Source organism: Oncorhynchus nerka, linkage group LG13 (genome assembly GCF_034236695.1).
Source record: "Oncorhynchus nerka isolate Pitt River linkage group LG13, Oner_Uvic_2.0, whole genome shotgun sequence".
Lineage (NCBI taxonomy): Eukaryota > Metazoa > Chordata > Actinopteri > Salmoniformes > Salmonidae > Oncorhynchus > Oncorhynchus nerka.
Window position 1 is genome coordinate 46,561,551 of NC_088408.1, and position 22,032 is coordinate 46,583,582.

General features: G+C 43.0%; 1 protein-coding gene across 5 annotated transcripts in view; it reads right to left on the reverse strand.

Annotated features, from left to right (window-relative positions):
- The window catches only part of LOC115139575 (eukaryotic translation initiation factor 5-like), a 30,354-nt gene that overhangs the window by 7,225 nt on the left and 1,097 nt on the right, over positions 1-22,032 (reverse strand). For 3 of the 5 annotated variants that reach the window (XM_029677118.2, XM_029677114.2, XM_029677117.1), the window contains exons 3-8: positions 21,468-21,748; positions 20,814-20,895; positions 20,096-20,268; positions 10,959-11,070; positions 10,180-10,295; positions 9,274-9,435 (exon numbers count right to left, since the gene is read on the reverse strand). In XM_029677118.2, coding sequence (XP_029532978.1) covers positions 9,274-9,435; positions 10,180-10,295; positions 10,959-11,070; positions 20,096-20,268; positions 20,814-20,895; positions 21,468-21,539 — 717 coding nt within the window. In that variant the 5' untranslated portion in view covers positions 21,540-21,748. Of the gene's footprint in view, positions 1-9,273; positions 9,436-10,179; positions 10,296-10,958; positions 11,071-20,095; positions 20,269-20,813; positions 20,896-21,467; positions 21,768-22,032 lie in introns of all 5 variants that reach the window. The other 2 variants (XM_029677116.2, XM_029677115.2) reach the window with 1 other exon arrangement.

Sequence of the window (22,032 nt, forward strand, 5' to 3'; positions counted from 1 at the left end):
GTAGCCATCCCGTCTGGTTGGGCTTAGTGGGACTATCATTTATTTTTCAACAGGACACTGACCCAACACACCTCCAGGCTGTGTAAGGGCTATTTGACCAAGGAGAGCGCTGCATCAGATGACCTGGCCTCCACAATCACCCTACCTCAACCCAATTGAGATGGTTTGGGATGAGTTGGACCGCAAAGGGAAGGAAAAGCAACCAATAAGTGCTCAGCATATGGGAACTTCTTCAAGCATTCCAGGTGAAGCTGATTGAGAGAGTACCGAGTGTGTGCAAAGCTGGTGTCCAAACCTTTGACTGGTACTGTACTATATACTTTTTTAGACTAAAAAAATAAATATTGTTTTTACATTCAGTCATCTAGCAGACACACTCATCCAGAGCAACCAGGGTCAAGCACTCCGCCCAAGGGCACATCAACATATCTCCGGCTAACTCAAATCGGGCCCTGAACCAGCGACCTCCCCACACAGTTCCCCCAAGAGCTGCTCTCAACCAACCTGTGAACCCCCCTCCCCACAAAGTCTTGAATCTCACATAATTTTATGTATCAATTCATAACACCCTGGAATGGAATTGTGCCATGGAGTTGGTACATTAAAAAATCTCTCCAGCTATTTTTGCAATCTGTATGGCACTGCTGTCAACATCCTGGTCCTCAAATTACAAACTGGTATACTTTCCTATTTATGCCATTTTTGTTCCTCCGCAAGTTGTGATCCTTTATATTGGGAAGACAGACCAGTTCCCTACCTCCTCCCACTGCCACCTGTTACCTCCATTTTTGGGGTAATGCCCCGTTTCACTGCCAAAAATAAAACCATCTAGTGTTCAGCGAAATAACACAATGTCAAATACAGGTAGCCTAGTAAAATAATTAACATCCAATCACATTAACCATTACACTCTTGTGCAGACATTTAGAAACAGGACAATTAGGAAAAATAAGCCACAGGAGTTTGAGCGAAAGTAAAGACATTGTTCGAGTAGTACGACATGTATAAAAGCAACAAATACCATTAATAAGAAGGGGCTAGAAGAGTCTTATGGTGAGCTACTGAGTGGCTAGGACAGGCAAGCCCCATACTATTGTGGAGGACTTCATTCATCCTCCTGCAGCGGATATGGCTGAGACAATGTTGTGGGAAAAGGCCCAAAAAACTATACAAACAATGCCTTCATCAAACAACACTGTTAAACAACACATCAGTGATATGGCAGGAGATTTTTTTAAACAAATTACTGCTTTGCATACAAGCCAGTGAATTATATGTGTTACAGCTGGATGAGTTAGACAAGGCGGGCCTGGCACAGCTCCTGGTATATGTCCGTTACATTTATGGGGGGTCAATTAAGGAAGACATCCTTTTCTGCAAACCAGGACAACGTGAGAGATAATTTTTTTAAGTACTGGACAGCTTTGTGACATCAAATGGACTTGGTGGTCAAGATGTGTCGGTATATGTACTGATGGAGCAAAAGCCATGACAGGGAGACAGTGGACTGGTAACGTGCGTGCAAGCAGTTGCTCCCGAGGCCACTTGGGTACACTGCAGCATCCATTGAGAGGCTCTTGCTGCAAAGGGAATGCCTGACAGCTTGAAAGATGTTTGACACTACAGCGAACATGGTTAACTTTGTTAAAGCAAGGCCCATGATCTCCAGTGTATTTTCTGCATTATGATATGAGCAGCGATCATGAAACGCTTTCACAACATACAGAAGTGCGCTGGTTATCAAGGGGAAAGGTATTAACCCATTTTTTTTACTGACCGTAATTTTCACTTGTCTGACCGCTTGCATGATGACGAGTTTCTCACACGACTAGCCTATCTGGGTGATGTTTTTTCTCACCTGAATGACCTGAATCTAAGATTACAGGGACTCTGCGCAACTATATTCAATGTGTGGGACAAAATTGAGGCTATGATTAAGAAGTTATTTTCTGTCTGCATTAACAAGGACAACACAAGTCTTTCCATCATTATATGATTTGTGTGCAAATGAACTCGAGCTTACGGACAATGTCAAAAGTGATATAGCGAAGCACCAGAGTGAGCTGGGTGCGCAATTACGCAGGTACTTTCCCAAAACGGACAAACAACTGGATTTGTTATCCCTTTCATGTGCTGCCTCCAGTTCACTTACCGATAGCTGAACAAGAGAGCCTCATCGAAATTGCAACAAGCGGTTCTGGTTAATGCAACAAGCGGTTAATTTAAAAATCAGGAGCCATTGCCAGATTTCTGGATTGGGCTGCGCTCAGAGTTTCTTGCCTTGGCAAATTGTGCTGTTAAGACACTGATGCCGTTTGCAACCACGTACCTATGTGAGTGGATTCTGGCCCTCACTAGCATGAACTAAATACAGGCACAGAGTGTGTATGGGAAATGATTTAACTTCTTGGATATAGGGGACGCTATTTAAATTTTTGGGATGAAAAACTTTCCCGTTTTAAACAAAGATATTTTGTCACGAAAAGATGCTCGACTATGCATATAATTGACAGCTTTGGAAAGAAAACACTCTGACGTTTCCAAAACTGCAAAGATATTGTCTGTGAGTGCCACAGAACTGATGTTACAGAAAAAACCCAGATAAAAATCCAATCAGGAAGTGCCGCATATTTTGAAACCGCCTCATGCCAATGACTACTTATATGGCTGTGAATGGGCCACAAATGAGCTTAGGCTTTCTGTCGCTTCCCCAAGGTGTCGACAGCATTGTGACGTATTTGTAGGCATATCATTGGAAGATTGACCATAAGAGAGTACATCTACCAGGTGGTCGCTTGGTGTCCTTCGTCGCAATTATTGCGTAATCTCCAGCTGCAGTATTTTTCCGTTTGCTTCTGATGAGAAGCCAACTGCCACCACTGATAGATTATCGAATAGATATGTGAAAAACACCTTGAGGATTGATTCTAAACAACGTTTGCCATGTTTCTGTCAATATTATGGAGCTAATTTGGAAAAAAGTTTGGCGTTGTAAGTGACTGCATTTTCCAGTCTTTTTCTTAGCCAAACGTGATGAAATAGCTCCGTTTTGTTCGTCTACACAAATAATATTTTTGGGAAAAATGAACATTTGCTATCTAACAGAGTCTCCTCATTGAAAACATCCGAAGTTCTTTCAAAGGTAAATGATTTTATTTGAATGCTTTTCTTGTTTTTGTGAAAATGTTGCCTGCTGAATGCTAGGCTTAATGCTATGCTAGGCTATCAATACTCTTACACAAATGCTTGTGTAGCTTTGGTTGAAAAGCATATTTTGAAAATCTGAGATGACAGTGTTGTTAACAAAAGGCTAAGCTTGTGTTTGAATATATTTATTTCATTTCATTTGCGATTTTCATGAATAGGAAACGTTGCGTTATGGTAATGAGCTTGAGGCTATGATTACGCTCCCGGATACGGGACTCTCCAATACAACCCAACATTGCAGAGTTATGTGCATCCTTTCAAGCACACCCTGCTCATTAACCTCTTATGCAAGGGGGCAGTATTTTCACGTCCGGATGAAAAGTGTGCCCAAAGTAAACTGCCTGTTACTCAGACCCAGAAGCTAGAATATGCATATAATTAGTAGATTTGGATAGAAAACTCTAAAGTTTCCAAAACTGTTAAAATAATGTCTGAGTATAACAGAACTCATATGGCAGGCAAAAACCTGAGAAAAATCCAACCAGGAAGTGGGAAATCTGAGGTTTGTAGCTTTTCAAGTGATTACCTATTCAATATACAGTGTAAATGGGGTCAGATCGCACTTCCTAAGGCTTCTAGATGTCAACAGTTTTTAGAATGTTGTTTCAGGCTTCTATTGTGAAGGGGGAGCAAATAAGAGCTGTTTCAACCAGGGGTCTGGCAGAAAGCCTTTAGTTTAGTCACTCGAGTGGCCTTGAGCACAAGATCCGTTCCCTTTCATTTTTAATGACAAAGGAATTGTCTGGTTGGATTATTGAAGATTTATGATAAAACATCTTAAAGATTGATTATATACATTGTTTGACATGTTTCTACGAACTGTAATGGAACTTTGACTTTTCGTTTGGACTAAGTGCCTGCGCCTTGTGCATTTGGATTACAGGCCTAAACGCGAACAAAAAGGAGGTATTTGGACATAAATGGACTTTATCGAACAAAACTAACATTTATTGTGGAACTGGGATTCCTGGGAGTGCATTCCGATGAAGATCAACGGTAGGTGAATATTTATAATGCTATTGCAGCCTTTTGTTGACTCCACAACATGGCGGGTATCTGTATGGCTTGTTTTGGTGGCTGAGCGCTGTACTCAAGATTATTGCACGGTGTGCTTTCATCGTAAAGCTTTTTTGAAATCTGACACAGCGGTTGCATAAAGGAGATGTTTCTTTAAAACTATGTAAAACACTTGTATTTTCATCAATGTTTATGATGAGTATTTCTGTAAATTGATGTGTCTCTGCAAAATCACTGGATGTTTTGGAGGCAAAACATTACTGAACATAACACGCCAATGTAAACTGAGATTTTTGGATATAAATATGAACTTTATCAAACAAAACATACATGTATTGTGTAACATGAAGTCCTATGAGTGCCAGCTGATGAAGATCAAAGGTACGTGATTCATTTTATCTCCATTTCTGCTTTTTGTGACCCTTCTCTTTGGCTGGAAAATGGCTGTGGTTTTTTTGTGACTAGGCGCTGACCTAACAATCGCATGATATGCTTTCGTCGTAAAGCCTTTTGAAATCGGACACTGTGGTTGGATTAACAAGTTTATCTTTAAAATTGTGTATGTTTGAGGAATTGTAATTATGAGATTTCTGTTGTTTGAATTTGGCACTCTGCATTGTCACTGGATGTTGGCCAGTTGGGACGCTACCGTCCCACATATCCCAGAGAGGTTAACTTGGCTTTTGAAGACTTTAGAAAGGCAGGGTAGAATAGATATAGGTCTGTAACAGCTTGGATCTAGACTGTCTCCCCCTTTGAAGAGGGGGGATGACCGTGGAAGCTTTCCAATCTATGGGAATCTCAGACGATACGAAAGATACAGGCTAGTAATAAGGGTTGCAACAATTTCAAGCAGATAATTTTAGAAAGAGAAGGTCCAGATTGTCTAGCCCGGCTGATTTGTAGGGGTCCAGATTGTGTAGCTCTTTCAGAACATCGGCTATCTGGATTTGGGTGGAGGAGAAGTGGGGGAGGTTTGGGCGAGTTGCTGTAGGGGGGTGCAGGGCTGTTGATCGGGGTAGGGGTAACCAGATGGAAAGCATGGCCAGCCGTAGAAAAATGCTTATTGAAATTCTCAAATATAGTGGATATATCGGTGGTAACAATGTTTCCTAGCCTCAGTGCAGTGGGCAGCTGGGAGGAGGTGCCCTTATTCTCCATGGAATTTAGTGTCCCAGAATTTTGAATTTGTGCTAGAGGATGCAAATTTCTGTTTGAAAAAGCTTTCCTAACTGCCTGTGTATATTTGTTCCCAACTTCCCTAAAAAGATGCATATCACGGGGGTTGTTCGATGCGAATGCAGAACGCCACAGAATGTTTTTGTGCTGGTCAAGGGCAGACAGGCCTGGAGTGAACCAAGGGCTATATCTGTTCCTGGTTAAAAAAAAATTGAATGGGGCATGCTTATTTAAGATGGTGAGGAAGGCACTTTTAAAGAATAACCAGGCATCCTCTACTGACGGGATGATGTCAATATCCTTCCAGGATACCCGGGGCCAGGACGATAAGAAAGGCCTGCTCGCTGAAGTGTTTTAGGGAGCGTTTCACAGTGATGAGGGGTGGCCATTTGACCGCAGACCCATTATGAGTAAACTGATGACAGTTAAATCAGATACATTTTTCCATCAAGAGACAGGTATTAATCTCTCCATGTTTGCAGGATCTAGTCCATTTTCACTAGTATTCTATTGAAACTCATTGTGGAGAGCTCATCTATATACACTGCTCAAAAAAATAAAGGGAACACTAAAATAACATATCCTAGATCTGAATGAATGAAATATTCTTATTAAATACTTTTTTCTTTACATAGTTGAATGTGCTGACAACAAAATCACAAAAATTATCAATGGAAATGTATCAACCCATGGAGGTCTGGATTTGGAGTCACTCAAAATTAAAGTGGAAAACCACACTACAGGCTGATCCAACTTTGATGTAATGTCCTTAACCTCTTCAACCTATGGGGGCGCCATTTCATTATTGGATAAAAAAACGGGCCCGTTTTAAGCGCAATATTTTGTCACAAAAAGATGCTCGACTATGCATATAATTGACAGCTTTGGAAAGAAAACACTCTGACGTTTCCAAAACTGCAAAGATATTGTCTGTGAGTGCCACAGAACCAATGCTACAGGCGAAACCAAGATGAAATTTCATACAGGAAGTGAGCCAGATTTGAGGCGCTGTGTTCCAATGTCTCCTTATATGGCTGTGAATGCGCAAGGAATGAGCCTACACTTTCTGTCGTTTCCCCAAGGTGTTTGCAGCATTGTGACGTATTTGTAGGCATATCATTGGAAAATTGACCATAAGAGACTACACTTACCAGGTGTCCGCTCGGTGTCCTCCGTCGAAACTATTGCGTAATCTCCAGGTGCGTGCATTTTTCCATTTTGAACAGAGGAGAAACCAAACTGCCACGAGTGACTTATCGAATAGATATGTGAAAAACACCTTGAGGATTGATTCTAAACAACGTTTGCCATGTTTCTGTCGATATTATGGAGTTAATTTGGAAAAAAGTTTGCGTTGTAATGACTGAATTTTCGGGGTTTTTTGGTAGTCAAACATGACGCAGAAAACGGACCGATTTCTCCTGCACAAATAATCTTTCAGGAAAAACTGAACATTTGCTATCTAACTGAGAGTCTCCTCATTGAAAACATCCGAAGTTCTTCAAAGGTAAATGATTTTATTTGAATGGTTTTCTGGTTTTTGTGAAAATGTTGCCTGCTGAATGCTAACGCTAAATGCTAACGCTAGCTATCAATACTGTTACACAAATGCTTGTTTTGCTATGGTTGAGAAGCATATTTTTGAAAATCTGAGATGACAGTGTTGTTAACAAAAGGCTAAGCTTGAGAGCTAGCATATTTATTTCATTTCATTTGCGATTTTCATGAATAGTTAACGTTGCGTTATGGTAATGAGCTTGAGGCTGTATTCACAATCCCGGATCCGGGATGGCTCGACGCAAGAAGTTAAAACAAGTCAAAATGAGGCTCAGTAGTGTGTGTGGCCTCCACGTGCCTGTATGACCTCCCTACAATGCCTGGGCATGCTCCTGATGAGGTGGCGGATGGTCTCCTGAGGGATCTCCTCCCAGACCTGGACTAAAGCATCCAACAACTCCAGGACAGTCTGTGGTGCAACGTGACTTGGTGGATGGAGCGAGACATGATGTCCCAGATGTGCTCAATTGGATTCAGGTCTGGGGAACGGGCGGGCCAATTCATAGCATCAATGCCTTCCTCTTGCAGGAACTGCTGACACACTCCAGCCACATGAGGTCTAGCATTGTCTTGCATTAGGAGGAACCCAGGGCCAACCGCACCAGAATATGGTCTCACAAGGGGTCTGAGGATCTCATCTCGGTACCTAATGGCAGTCAGGCTACCTCTGGCGAGCACATGGAGGGCTGTGCGGCCCCCCAAAGAAATGCCACCCCACACCATGACTGACAGAACGTTCTCCACGGCGACTCCAGCCTCTGTCACGTCTGTCACATGTGCTCAGTGTGAACCTGCTTTCATCTGTGAAGAGCACAGGGTGCCAGTAGCGAATTTGCCAATCTTGGTGTTCTCTGGCAAATGCCAAACGTCCTGCACGGTGTTGGGCTGTAAGCACGTTTGAGCAGACACATGCACATTTGTGGCCTGCTGGAGGTCATTTTGTAGGGCTCTGGCAGTACTCCTCCTTGCACAAAGGTGGAGGTAGCGTTCCTGCTGCTGGGTTGTTGCCCTCCTACGGCCTCCTCCACATCTCCTGATGTACTGGTCTGTCTCCTGGTAGCGCCTCCATGCTCTGGACACTACACTGACAGACACAGCAAACCTTCTTGCCACAGCTCGCATTGATGTGCCATCCTGGATGAGCTGCACTACCTGAGCCACTTGTGTGGGTTGTAGACTCCGTCTCATGCTACCACTAGAGTGAAAGCACCGCCAGCATTCAAAAGTGACCAAAACATCAGCCAGGAAGCGTAGGAACTGAGAAGTGGTCTGTGGTAACCACCTGCAGAACCACTCCTTTATTGGGGGTGTCTTGCTAATTGCCTATCATTTCCACCTGTTGTCTATTCCATTTGCACAACAGCATGTGCAATTTATTGTCAATCAGTGTTGCTTCCTAAGTGGACAGTTTGATTTCACAGAAGTGCGATTGACTTGGAGTTACATTGTGTTGTTTAAGTGTTCCATTTATTTGTTTGAGCAGTGTATTTTGTGATAGGAATACCAAGTATGTCTACTTCACCATCAGCCCACTTTATTGGTCAACTGCAGGGTAATGTAAAAGTTTTATATATGTTTTTATCCAAAATGTAATATGGTACACTTATAAATTAGGTTTTTGTGCAGAGAGGCCAGAAAAGTTACCTAGATCTTCAATGAGAAATTGCAGGGACCTTGCTTGCGGACTTCTTTTAAAACTCGTCGACTTTTGTTTTTAAACATTGGATTTCTAATCCTGTTATTTGATCTGATTTTAATAGCTAGCATTTCGATGGCCGTAATGAATAGATAGTGACAGCGTGTAATTTTAAATGAAGAGACCTGCTCAAAAGGCAGCAACAACGTAATTACATACCACACTGCCTTTGAGCTCTGTTTAGTGCGTGTTCATTTCCTTGTGGAGTCTAGCAAACCCATTTAGATACATCTATGAATTATTTCATTAATTTATGCACGTGAGAGCAATAAGCAAGGCAACAGGACCCAGGCAAAATAGGCTTTAGTTTAGAGAATATAGGTGACAACCCTAAAGTCACCACTTTTTTTTTACCCTTATTTTACCAGGTAAGTTGACTGAGATTTATTTACAGTAACGACCTGGGGAATGGTTACAGGGAAGGGGGGGGGGGTGAATGAGCCAATTGTAACCACTGTGACCTTTGTAAAAGGAACCTGTATGAAGCGAGTCTGAACTAGGGAGGTGCGGGTTGTTTCTGTGCAGGGCTCGAGTCTTCACACGTAACTGAGCAATAAGCAAGTGTGTTATGGCAAAACAGAAATAGAGTCATTCCTGGACAGGGACCGGAGTCTGACCTTGACAAAGTTGTAGAAGAGGTTGACCCTCTCCTCCAAGGGCTTCTCCAGGTCCTCGCTGAGGGTCAGGTTCTTAGCGTGCGTGCTGATCTCCTCCATCCTGCGCTGCTGGGCCTCCTCAGTAGTCTCCTCCGCCCAGTCCTCATCATCGTCGTCTCGGTCCTAGAGCATATCCATTAGATTCGAGTTATACAGCGCTATTGAAAATAACACAGATCAGTGTTACACAGTGAAACTAATCCAATGAGGCTGTATGCTACAGAGAAAAAAAGACCAATGGGATAGAATGGAGACTGGGGTTGGGTTTCATCTACTCTCGTTCAATCCCCTTCATGGCTCTGAGACAATTGGTTAAGTGTAATAAACAGCTCTGCCTAGATCGTGCTATATTGCTTTCACCTATCCAGTTATATCAGATCTGTGAAGGAGAGTGAGCAAAGGCAGAGGGATGGGAATAAAATCATGTTCCATAATGTTGTCATGACTGTCCTGTAAGGATCACAATGGGTCAGATCAGCCTGGCAATAACCAGACCCTCTCCCACCCCTTAGGTAAATGTGTGTAATAGGTAAAGACCGTAAGAGTTTAATTCAGGAGATCTTAACTCTTTAAAACTACTTATTCCGTGGTGCCCCAAATCCTAATGAGTTAAATGTGACATGATTCATTTAAAATCGGGTAACAATTAAACATGGTGGATTAAATAAATAGTCATCAGATTAATGAAAGTAAAGTCACGGCAACGTCAACGGTCAGGCAACTAGGCCTCGCAAGACAAGTCTCCAGGTCAAGGTCTGTCAAGCGCAACCTTCACGCCAGTCAAGCTAAATTGAACGCACCTGAAGTTTACAACAACGTATTTGCCGAGCTCTGGCTGGCACTGGGAGACGAAGTGCTTGTACTAACCACAGCATCGGGGGCGTCTATGTCATTGTGGTTTGCGGCTTCGCCATCACTGGAGCCGTTCTCCTTGTCCTTCTTCTTGCTCTTCTTCTCCTTCTTCTTGGCAGACCCAGTGTCCTCTGTTTGCAGACAGCGAGATGACGGCAGTCAGAATAGAAGCTATCATTACCATCTTTCCTCCATTCCTTGTGTTTCTCAGGCATTTACCCAGCAGGAGAAGCAGGGTTTAGTGTAGTAAATTCAATACACCCAGGAAGCCTTCAATGACTTCTGGCAGTGTTAAAAACCACTGGGAGAGCAGATGCTGCCCTCAGAATAGTCCAATGCTCACTGCTGCTCATCTTTGACCTATGACAATGACTCATATAAATTCACCCTGTACATTGACACCCTTAATAGACCACTTAACGTGACTCACTGAATGCCTTTATAAGTTGCTTGTGTCTAGCAACAAAAGAATGGCTGTGTTCACGTGTGCATTAAAATTAAGGCTATAGTGTGTCTGTGGTTCTCTTTAAACAAAAGCCACATTGAACCTCAGACTGAACAAGCCTGTACAGTATATTCTGACATTTCCTGACTTTGCAAGAAAACACTAGCATATTAAATGAATGGAATTTCCAGAATGTCCATGCTGGAATGCATGTCTGACTACGCAGTTTTCCTGAAATAAATAAAAGGCTTCTGTCCAGCTGCATTTGAACACATACTTTACAATTCCCTGCTTTTCTCAGGCATTCCCAGAGCATGCATAAACCCTGTTTGTTCCTGGTCTGGCGCACCTGGTGGATTCCTGAGGATGAACGTGCAGAGCTTGTGTCGCGTGTCCAGCATGCCCCTGTAGCCGCAGGCCTTGCAGGAGTTCCCAATGGTTTGTTTCTTGGCATTGATGTGCTGGAGAACAGGGATACATAAAAATGACAGTAACATTTTCAGTACAGCCTTAGGGCTAAAGCCTAAGTTATACCCTTTGCAGTAGGCAAAGGAGGAACTACAGTAAGATATGCAAAATGGCAATCCTGTGTAGTTGCGTCGCAAAAGTACGCAGACGTGTGCAGCCCCAAAATTATAAAAACAAGTATGCAGGATTGCCATTTTGAGTAGCTAATTGCGTTCTTGCAGCTTTAAAAATGCCTTTGTGACCATACATTTCTCTCCTAAACATTACAGGCCAGCTGCACGGACCTAGATTAAGCACAGGCCAGGACTAAAAAGTGGACTCAAGAGTCTTGGCTTAATCAAAATGTAACAAAAATATTAAAAAAGGTGTAGGTCCCATATTTCATGAGTTGAAATAGGAAGATCCCAGAAATGTTCCATACACACAAAAAGCTACACACAAATTTGTTTACATCCCTGTGAGAAATTCTCCTTTGCCACATTTACCCATTCACCTGACAGGTGTGGCATATCAAGAAGCTGATTAAACTGCATGATCATTCAGGGCCCAAAATGAACAACCGCCACCTGCAGGTAGATTTTGGCTGGTAAGAGGTCCATTTCACCAGCCACATTGGCGGTGGAAAAAAGTCCAGTATGATCATATTTATAGTCAAATAAATGCTGCAGTAGCTGTTTAAGTATTTCTGCCATTTTTCATAGCTGGTAAATTAAAAGCACAAAGTCAAAAATCTATGAATTATATAAAATTGCCTATCCCACCTTGAGATACAACACTGCCTGGTTGGGGGTTGTGCGCACTTGAAGAGCAGAGTAAGATATACATTTAATATACAGTAAATCTTATTTACTTTAAACAAAAGTTGGTAACACGACTTGACACCCAGTGTCAAAACACATTGTGCTGCTGTCATAACCTGTCAATATTGTCATGACATTTAGTTAGACCTGTTGTGACTTCAGTTACCTGATGTGGAATAGAGTTCCATGTAGTCATGGCTCTATGTAGTACTGTGCGCCTCCCATAGTCTGTTCTGGACTTGGGGACTGTGAAGGGACCTCCGGTGGCATGTCTTGTGGGGTATGCGTGGGTGTTAGAGCTGTGTGCTAGTAGTTTAAACAAACATCTCGGGTGTATTCAGCTTGTCAACACCCCTTACAAAAACAAGTAATGAAAACGTAAAATCTCTCTTCCACTCTGAGCCATGAGATATATGACATGCATGCATAATATTAGCTCTGTGTACATCCAAGGGCCATCCATGCTACCCTGTTCTGAGCCAACTGCAATTTTCCCAAGTCCCTCTTCGTGGCACCTGACCACACGACTGAACAGTAGTCCAGGTGTGACAAAACCATGGCCTGTAGGACCTGCCTTGTTGAGTGTTAAGGCGGCAGAGCAGCGCTTTATTATGGACACACTTCTCCCCATCTTAGCTACTACTGTATCGATGTGCTTTGACCATGACAGTTTACAACCCAGGGTTACTCAAAGCAGTTTAGTCATCTCAACTTGCTCAATGTCCACATCATTCATTACGAGATGTAGTTGAGGTTTAGGGTTTAAGTGAATGGTTTGTCACAATGCTTTTTGAAACATTTAGGACCAACTTATTGCTTGCTACCCATTCTGAAACTACCTGCAGCTCGTAAGTGTTGCAGTCATTTCAGTCGCTGTCTTAGCTAAATGTGTAGAGTGTTGAGTCATCCACATACATAGACACTCTGGCCTTACTCCAAGGCAGTGTCAAGTCGTTAGTAAAAGATTGCTTTTTACAAAGGGCCTAAACAGTTACCCTGGGGAATTCCTGATTCTAGCTGGATTATGTTTAAGATGCTGCCATTAAAGAACACCCTCTGTGTAGGTGGTGTAATGCCATAACACATACATTTTTTTCAGCAGCAGACTATGATCGATGTCAAAAGCTGCACTGAAGTCTAACAAGACAACCCCCACAATCATTTTATCATCAATTTCTCTTAGCCAGTCAGTCATTTGTGTAAGTGCCGTGCTTGTTGAGTGTCCTTCCCTATGAGTGCGGAAAGTCTGTTGTCAATTTGTCTACTATGAAATAGCATTGTATCTAGTCAAACACAATTCTTTCTAGAGGTTTACTAAGGGTTTGTAACAGGCTGATTGGTCAACTATGAGACAGTCAAGGGAGCTTTACTATTCTTGGGTAGTGGAATTACTTTAGCTTCCCTCCAGGTCTGAGGTCACACACTTTCTAGTAGGCTTAGATTGAAGATGTGGCAATATCGTCTGCTATTATCCTCAGTAATTTTCCATCAAGATTGTCAGACCCCGGTGGCTTGCCATTGTTGAAAGACAATTTTTTCACCTCTTTCACTTCACACAATTCATAAGTAGAATTGTCTTTCATAATTTGGTCAGATAAACGCTAACACCACAGCCAAGTATGTTGCTGGCATGTCATCCCTAAGTTTGCTTATCGTGCCAAACGAAAACATCTTTAAAGTAGAATATCAGTGGGTTTTGTGATAAATGAGCCACCTGGATTCAATGAATGATGGAGCCAAGTTGGCTTTCCCCCCTCAAAATGTCATTTAAGGTGCTCCAAAGCCTTTTACTATCCTTCTTCATATCATTTTTGTTTCATAGTAGTTTATTTAGCTTAGTAACATTTCTTAATTTGCAGTACTTGTTTGCCATACCTTCTCTCTCAACCATACCATTTTTCAATTCATCATCAAAGGGGATTTAACAGTTTAGTCATTGTCATAATGGGTTTGTGCTTATTAGTAACTGGAATAAGCAATTTCATAAAATGTGTCAAGCACAGCATCTAACTGCTCATCATGACACACCCAACGTGCATCTACCACAATGCTCTGTTGCTGATGAATGAAGGAGCAGATTGCAGAAGCAGGACACGGACCCTCTGACTGAAGGTAATGTACAGTGCATTTGGAAAATATTCAGATCCCTTGACTTTTTCCACATTACAGCATTATTCTAAAATGTATTAAATAAAGTTACCTCAATCTACATATAATAACAAAGCAAAAACAGGTTTAGAAATGTTTGAAAATTAAATAAAACACCTTATTTACATACAGTACCAGTTTGGACACTACTCATTCAAGGGTTTCTTTATTTTTAATATTTTCTTCATTGGAGAATAGTGAAGACATCGAATCATGTAGTAACCCCCCCAAAAAGTGTTAACCAAAATATTCTAAAGTAGTCACCTGGAATGCATTTCAATTAACAGATGAGCCTTGTTAAAAGTACATGAGCCAATCAGTTGTGTCGTGAGGTGGTATACAGAAGATGACCCTATTTGGTGAAAGACCAAGTCCATATTATGGCAAGAACAGCTCAAATAAGCAAAGAGAAATGACAAGTCCATCATTACTTTATGACATGAAGGTTAGTCAACACGGAAAATTAAGAACTTTTAAAGTCTCAAGTGGTCGCAAAAACCATCAAGCACTATGATGAAACTGGCTCTGATGAGGACCGCCACAGGAAAGGAAGAGCTACCTCTGCTACAGAGGATAAGTTCATTAGAGTTACCAGCCTCAAATTGCAGCCCAAATAAATGCTTCAGAGTTCAATAACAGACACATCAACAACTGCTCAGAGACCGCATGAAATCAGGCCTTCATGGATAAATTGCTCCTGCTCCAAAAAAAACACAACTTAAGGACACCAAGATGAGACTTGCTTGGGCCAAGAAACACACGCAACAAACATTAGACAAGTGGAAATCTGTCCCTTTGGTCTGATGAGTGCAAATTTGACATTTTATTCCAACCAGTGTCTAGAGATATAGATATTTATATCTCAAACTCAAATCACAACAGGTGTAAATATGGGTCAAAACCAGTGGCGCAGCGGTCTAAGGCACTGCATCTCAGTGCGAGAGGCATGACTATAGTACCTGGTTCCAATCCAGGCTCTAGCACAACCGGCCGTGATTGGGAGTCCCATAGGGCGGCGCACAATTGGCCCTGCGTTGTCCAGGTTTGTCCGTCATTGGAAATAAGAATTGGTTCTTAACTGACTTCCCCACTTAAAAGGGTAAAAAATAAATATGTAACTCCAAAGTCATCGGCCTGATGAAGTGAGACTGTTTGGTTCACAAGCTAGGTTGTTTTGATGTTTGAGTTTCAACTGCTAGGGAGAAGACAACACTTCTATTAGTCAGACTCAATGCAAACATGACAAGTTGAGTTACCACGGTAACCTCCCGCACCTGGTGGCAATTGAACATTTGTCTAAGTTTATTTGTTCAAAGACTCAGGTCACAATATATTTTTTATAATATACCACGTTATGTCATACACATGACCAAAAGTATAAGACACCTGTAGGCTGTAGCGTTAAAATGCCACTTTAATTAAGGGGCCAGAACCATGAAAAACAGCACCAGACCATTAAATCCTCCACCAAACTTTACAGTATGCTTTTGGGCCGGTAGCGTTCTTCTTGCATCCACCAAATCCAGATTCGTACGTCGGACTGCCAGATGGTGAGCGTGATTCATCTCTCCAGAGAGAACGTGTTTCCACTGCTCCAGTCCAATGGCGGCGAGCTTCACGCCACTCCAGCAAATGCTTGGCATTGCGCATCTTGATCTTAAGCTTGTGTGCGGCTGCTCAACCATGGAAACCCATTTCATGAAGCTCCAGATGAACAGTTCTTGTTCGTACTTTGCGTCCAGAGGATATTTGGAACTCAGTAGTGAGTGTGGCAACCAAGAACAAATGATTGAAGCGCTACGCACCAGTCGATCCTGTTCTGTGCGCTTGTGTGGCCTTCCACTTCACGGCTGAATCGTTGTTGCTCCTAGACGTCTCAACTTCACAATAACAGCACTTACAGTTCACTGGGGAAGCTCCAGCAGGGCAGAAATGGACAAACTCACTTGCTGGAAAGGTAGCATCATATGACAGTGCCACATTGAAAGGCACTGAGCTCTTCAGTACAGGCCAGTCTACTTCCAATGTTTGTCTATGGAGATTGCATGGCTGTGTGCTCAATTTTAAAAAGTGTACATTTACTTTAGAAACATCAAATAGAATTCAAATATTTACAGATTTCCTTTTTGGGGGGGGGGGGGGGGATTGGGTTAAACAGTATAAAATCAGGGGTATCAAACGCATTCTAAGGAGGGCCTAGTGTCTGCAAGTTAAGATAACCAGGTGAGTACTTTACTAATTAGTGACCTTAATTCAGCAATCAAGTACAAGGGAGGAGGCGAATCCATGCAGACACTCGGCCCTCTGGAATGAGTTTGACATGTGGTATAAGTGGAGAAAGCCCCACTGAAAAATCACTTTCATTTATGTGGTGCCACCCTAGGGTCATGACCTACTCAGAACTTTCATTATTACAATGAAAGTCAAAAATATGGAAAAAATATATCACCCAGCCCCATTAGTGGGTATTATGGTTGTGGAAGACATTTAGCCTAAAACTTCAAGCCTTAAATTCATTAGATTATTGCTGACTGTTAGAAATGCAGTGTAATTGACCTTTACATTTTACAACAAAGCTTAGAGAAAACAAAATCAAGATATCGTAAAATCGCCCATAATTATGAACAAAAATAGAATTTTGGGCCATATCGTCCAGCCTTACCTCTAACCCTGGCAATGTGACTGGTAAACTCAAGGGCACTTGCAACAGCTGCCTGGTAATGTGATGCAATCAATTCCATGGTAATGTAAAATCTTCATTCAAATGATGTGGCCCATGCAATGGAATGTATATTTTCTAATGTCAGTTGAATCAACAAATATTGATGGGTACAGTTCCTGCCATTTCTATAGCAGCACATGCAGTCAGGAGCAAGGAAAATGGGCATCAAATGTATCATCCCCCCCCCAAAAAAGGTTACTATGGAAAACGGTCATTTGGCTGGCCAATTACTATCATCCAAATTCCATGACAGTCACAGCCCTACTCGACAGCAAAACAATATTTTCCTTGCCAAAAAAGCAACACCAATAATATTTATAATTATAGCAGCCTTAAGCATTCTAATAGTTAAATAAACTCAGCAAAAAAGGAAATGTCCGCTCACTGTCAACTGCGTTTATTTTCAGCAAACTTTAACATGTGTAAATATTTATATGAACATAACAAGATTCAACAACTGAGACAAACTGAACAAGTTCCACAGACGTGACTAACAGAACTGGACTAATGTTTCCCTGAACAAAGGGAGGGGAGGGTCAAAAATCAAAAGGTAAGTCCGTATCTGGTGTGGCCACCAGCTGCATTAAGTACAGTCCCCATCTCCCTGTGGACTGCACCAGATTTGCCAGTACTTGCTGTGAGATGATACCCCACTCTTCTACCAAGGCACCTGTAAGTTCCTGGACATTCCTGGGGGGAATGGCCCTAGCCCTCACCCTCCGATCCAACAGGTCCCAGACGTGCTCAATAAGATTGAGATCCAGGCTCTTCACTGGCCATGGCAGAACACTGACATTCCTGTCTTGCAGGAAATCGCACACAGAATGAGCAGTATGGCTGGTGGCATTGTCATGCTTTTAGGGTCATGTCAGGATGAGCCTGCAAGTAGGGTACCACATGTGGGAGGAGGTCTTCCCTGTAATGCACAGCGTTGTGATTGCAGTCAATGACAACAAACTCAGTCCGATGATGCTGTGACACACCGCCCCAGACCATGACGGACCCTCCACCTCGATCACACTCCAGAGTACATGCCTCGGTAACGCTCATTCCTTCGACGATAAACTCAAATCCGACCATCACCCCTAGTGAGATAAAACCGGGACTCGTCAAAGAGCACTTTTTGCCAGTCCTGTCTGGTCCAGCGATGGTGGGTTGGTGCCCATAGGCGACGTTGTTACCGGTGTTGTCTGGTGAGGACCTGCCTTACAACAGGCCTAAAAGCCCCCAGTCCAGCCTCTCTCAGCCGATTGCGGACAGTCTGAGCACTGGAGGGATGGTGTCTTCCTGGTGTAACTCGGGCTGTCGTCGTCGTCATCCTATACCTGTCCCGCAGGTGTGATGTTCGTATGTACCGATCCTGTGCAGGTGTTGTCTGCCACTGCGAGGACGATCAGCTGTCCGACCTGTCTCCCGGTTGTGCAGTCTTCGGCATCTCACAGTACGGACATTGCAATTTATTGCCCTGGCCACACCTGCAGTCCTCATGCCTCCTTGCAGCATGCCCAAGGCACGTTCACACAGATGAGCAGGGACCCTAGGCATCTTTATTTTGGTGTTTTTCAGAGTCAGTAGAAAGGCCTCTTTAGTGTCCTAAGTTTTCACAACTGACCTTAATTGCCTACTGTCTGTAAGCTGTTAGTGTCTTAACGACCGTTCCACAGGTGCATGTTCATTAATTGAACAAGCATAGGAAACCGCATTAAAACCCTTTACAATGATAATTTGTGAAGTTATTTGGATTTCTACTAATTATCTTTGAAAGACAGGGTCCTGAAAAAGGGATGTTTCTTTTTTTGCTGAGTTTACTTGCACACACCCAAAAAGTCCCTATTACCAGAAAAACATCAAAACCTATCTTTCACTTACTGTGCTGTTTTGTTGTTCAGTGTCAACCAGGATTTCATCATGCATGTTAAGCAGTGAATTTTCAGTTCTGCCTCTCCTCGGTGTGCACTGTCACTGTGTCCGTTTCCATCTTGTCCAGCTGTGTCTAACATGTCACATGTCTAACCCTGTTTCTTGTCTGCGTCGAAGAAGCGGTCATTGTACCTAGCATTGAACATGGTGGAGACACAGTAGAGGCTCAGAGAGAATGCCACCAAATCGCTTTTCCAAGTTAACCCAACAGTCGGTGTTGGCATTTTTGTTGAGCAGGCATTTCAATGCCATGACAGGGTATCACGTCTGCTGCAAACGCATTTGAGCTTATTTCTCCAGTCAGTTGTTTGAATGGAGCTAGGAGTGTTCCTGCTTCAAACATGTTCTCAAATCCCATTGAAATGGCAGCAGCGGTATGACAACCAGCACATTAATGAGCATGCAATACGGCTTTCCTCAGTATGAAATCCTTGTCGACCCACTGTGCTGTCAGACTCATAATGCTCATGGGGCTGACATCACTGATCCAAATGTGTACAGGTGCTTGACCAGTCGGCGAAAGCCAACAACCACGACAGAACGGTTGTTAAGGGCAATTATCTTAGCATTAATGGATTTCGCTTTTGAGTTGTCTCGCTGAAATATTCTTCCTCTTTAAAATGACTGCTGGACTTGTTGACTGCTCGATCCACACAGCAGACACTGTGGGCTAGGTTAGGAATGCTGTGTTGCACGTGCAGAGTCATTCGTCATCTACCTACATTATAGGTATGTACGTCAGCTTTGACATCGGTTTTGCACATCAGCGTTAAACTAGACAAATCGGGCCGATGCAAGCATTTTTTTTTAGCTAATATCGGGCGATTCCAATGTACTTACCGATATATTGTGCATCCCTAGACATAACTAAACACAGTTTGGGCCGGTCCCAGTTATCCAATGAAAGCTGTGGAATGAGTCACTGTGCACATTTCATTCCATCCAATCATTCGTAACGGCCCATCGGTGAAAAACAGAATCCCTCTGGCTACACGGACCAACGACAGTGCTGACATTATTAGAATAGAAACCTGCCCTGTCAATGAAAACATGGCATAAACAGAGGGGTAGAGAGTTCACCCCTCCCTTCCTCACTGTACAGACAACACAGAGGATGCCAAGCCCAAGAGACAAGGCTGTTTCGATGGAAAACTGAGCTAATGCCAAATGGAACCTCAATCATGTGACCCTGCTGCTATGTGACCCTCCTGCTGCAAACAGTGGATTTATTATTTAAAACAAAGGAGGCCAGTCGGTACTGGTTGGATATAGGAAATAAGTCAAAATCCAAAATGGATGGATAGTGAAGAGCTGGCATTCCCAGCCCTTTCAAGTGATAGCAGAGGGTGGGTCGGTTTTCAATTAGACCTTTCCCAGAATCTGACAAATGGTGGAAGGGGGAAAGGAAAAGCTTTCAGGACTATTTACCAGGTCCGTTTCGGGATTGTCACACTCGGGACACAGAACAAACTTCCGGATGAATCCGTCCAGCATGTCCTGCAGCTTGTTCGCCTCGTGGGACCCATTGACGATGAAGCGGTCGTTTTTGGCATCAAACTGGGTCTGGGCACCCAACTCACAACCAAAAAATTTGGTGGGATCTGGACAGGGAGAACGAGAAAGACATACGTTTGAGTTTCTCTGTTTAAAGCCTTCCTATCCTCATCATAGGTTTTGGAGAGTGGGTTATATTTTCTTCTGATATTCATAGCCAATAGGCTCTTCACCTTTCCTAAAGCTAAAAGGGGGTCCATCACATCAAGATGATTCCTGCTCCCATTCTATCAGTGTTGTGGATCAGGCTATATGCCACAATCCAAAATTAATGCAAAAGCGCCATATAATTTGATCCACTTTGAGTTGGGGCATTCACTTTGAGCCCAATCTACACAACTAATGTGGACTCATCTTGTCAAACTACTTGAGGCCTGAAAACATCCAACAAACTATGATTTGGGTGTTAAGTCCCTTTCATACTATATTTACAGATGACTGGGCACAATGGAGAGGCCAGGGAAAGAGTGCAATTTACAAGTACTGACAAATATTCCAAACTGCTCACAATCACAACCTTGTGAAATGATGCCAATTTAGTGGGTCATACCAGCGCAAACAGGCACTGAGCTGGGGAAGGAGGTATACTCACACGTGGGAGGCCTATTCAGAGACTTGGCAACGTCGGTCATGTTGACTATGACAGTCTTTATCCCATTCCCCTTGCCTTCCACCTGGAGGATGTGGGGGGAAGGGGGAGAGACTACATGTTTCAAACTGTTTCACAGTGGTCACATTCTAACAGAGTAAATACCTATCCACTCAATGTGCCAATTAAGCTGCTCATGTGCGAGACGAGTGCACAAAGGCAGAGGGGGTCCACTTTCATTTAAGTACAACATTTGAGAAAAATCACATTAAATCTAAGCATCTGAGTGGAAAGTAGGTTTTGTAAAGTCTTTCAGAGGGAACATTTATTTCAGTGTTGTTTCAAGAACAAGGTTTCTCCTCGGGCTATACATGGCCTTCCCTTGAGCAGTTAAATGGATTGGTTACGTCTCCAGCATAGTGATTTCAAAGCATTTCAGTGCTCTATAAGGAAGAGACAAGGGACTGAAGCTCTGACCATTGGGACATCCCTCGGCCCCCGACATTAGTTGAACTCTAGACACCGAACAACCCCTCATGACAACCACCACACTGTTCAAGGTAAAGGTTCCCCATAACCACAGGTCTAGGATCAGATCCTGAGCCCCAAATATGAGGGGGATGACAGTGACTCCAGACCACCACAACCTGTACTCACCTTGGCGATTATACGGGGCATCTTGTAACGGTAGAACTGGTCCAACACGCTGCGGTTGACGTTAACAGACATGATGGCTGGCCACGGGCTTTATCAGTACGACAGGAAGATCTTGGACTGAAAATTTTTTGGTATCCCTTGTCTGGCGAAGAGGGGATGACATAAACGACTGGAAGCGGGTTCGGGCTCGGACATGAAAAAGGTCTTGCCACTGAGGCTGCAAGTGCCGCGCTTGTAGGCTAAGTTCCCTGCACACAGGTTCCAACAGCTGCGCAACAGCTCTGAGAAGAGAGGGGAAGACTGAAATCCATGGAAGGCATAACAGCAAAGAATAAATGTTAGTATAAAGTATGATTGTATGATTCAGACTGGCACAAGACACGAGTCCCTAGGTCTTATGGGCTTCTCAACCTTGCGTACAGTCACTTATGTCACCTGCCAAATGGCAGTACCCATGTATTTACATTTGTTGTATCCCATTATACTGAAAGAGTCATCACTTAATTTCTAAACTTTAGCTGTACGAATAGGCCTAATTGTCAAATCAGACCAATTATCATTAAAG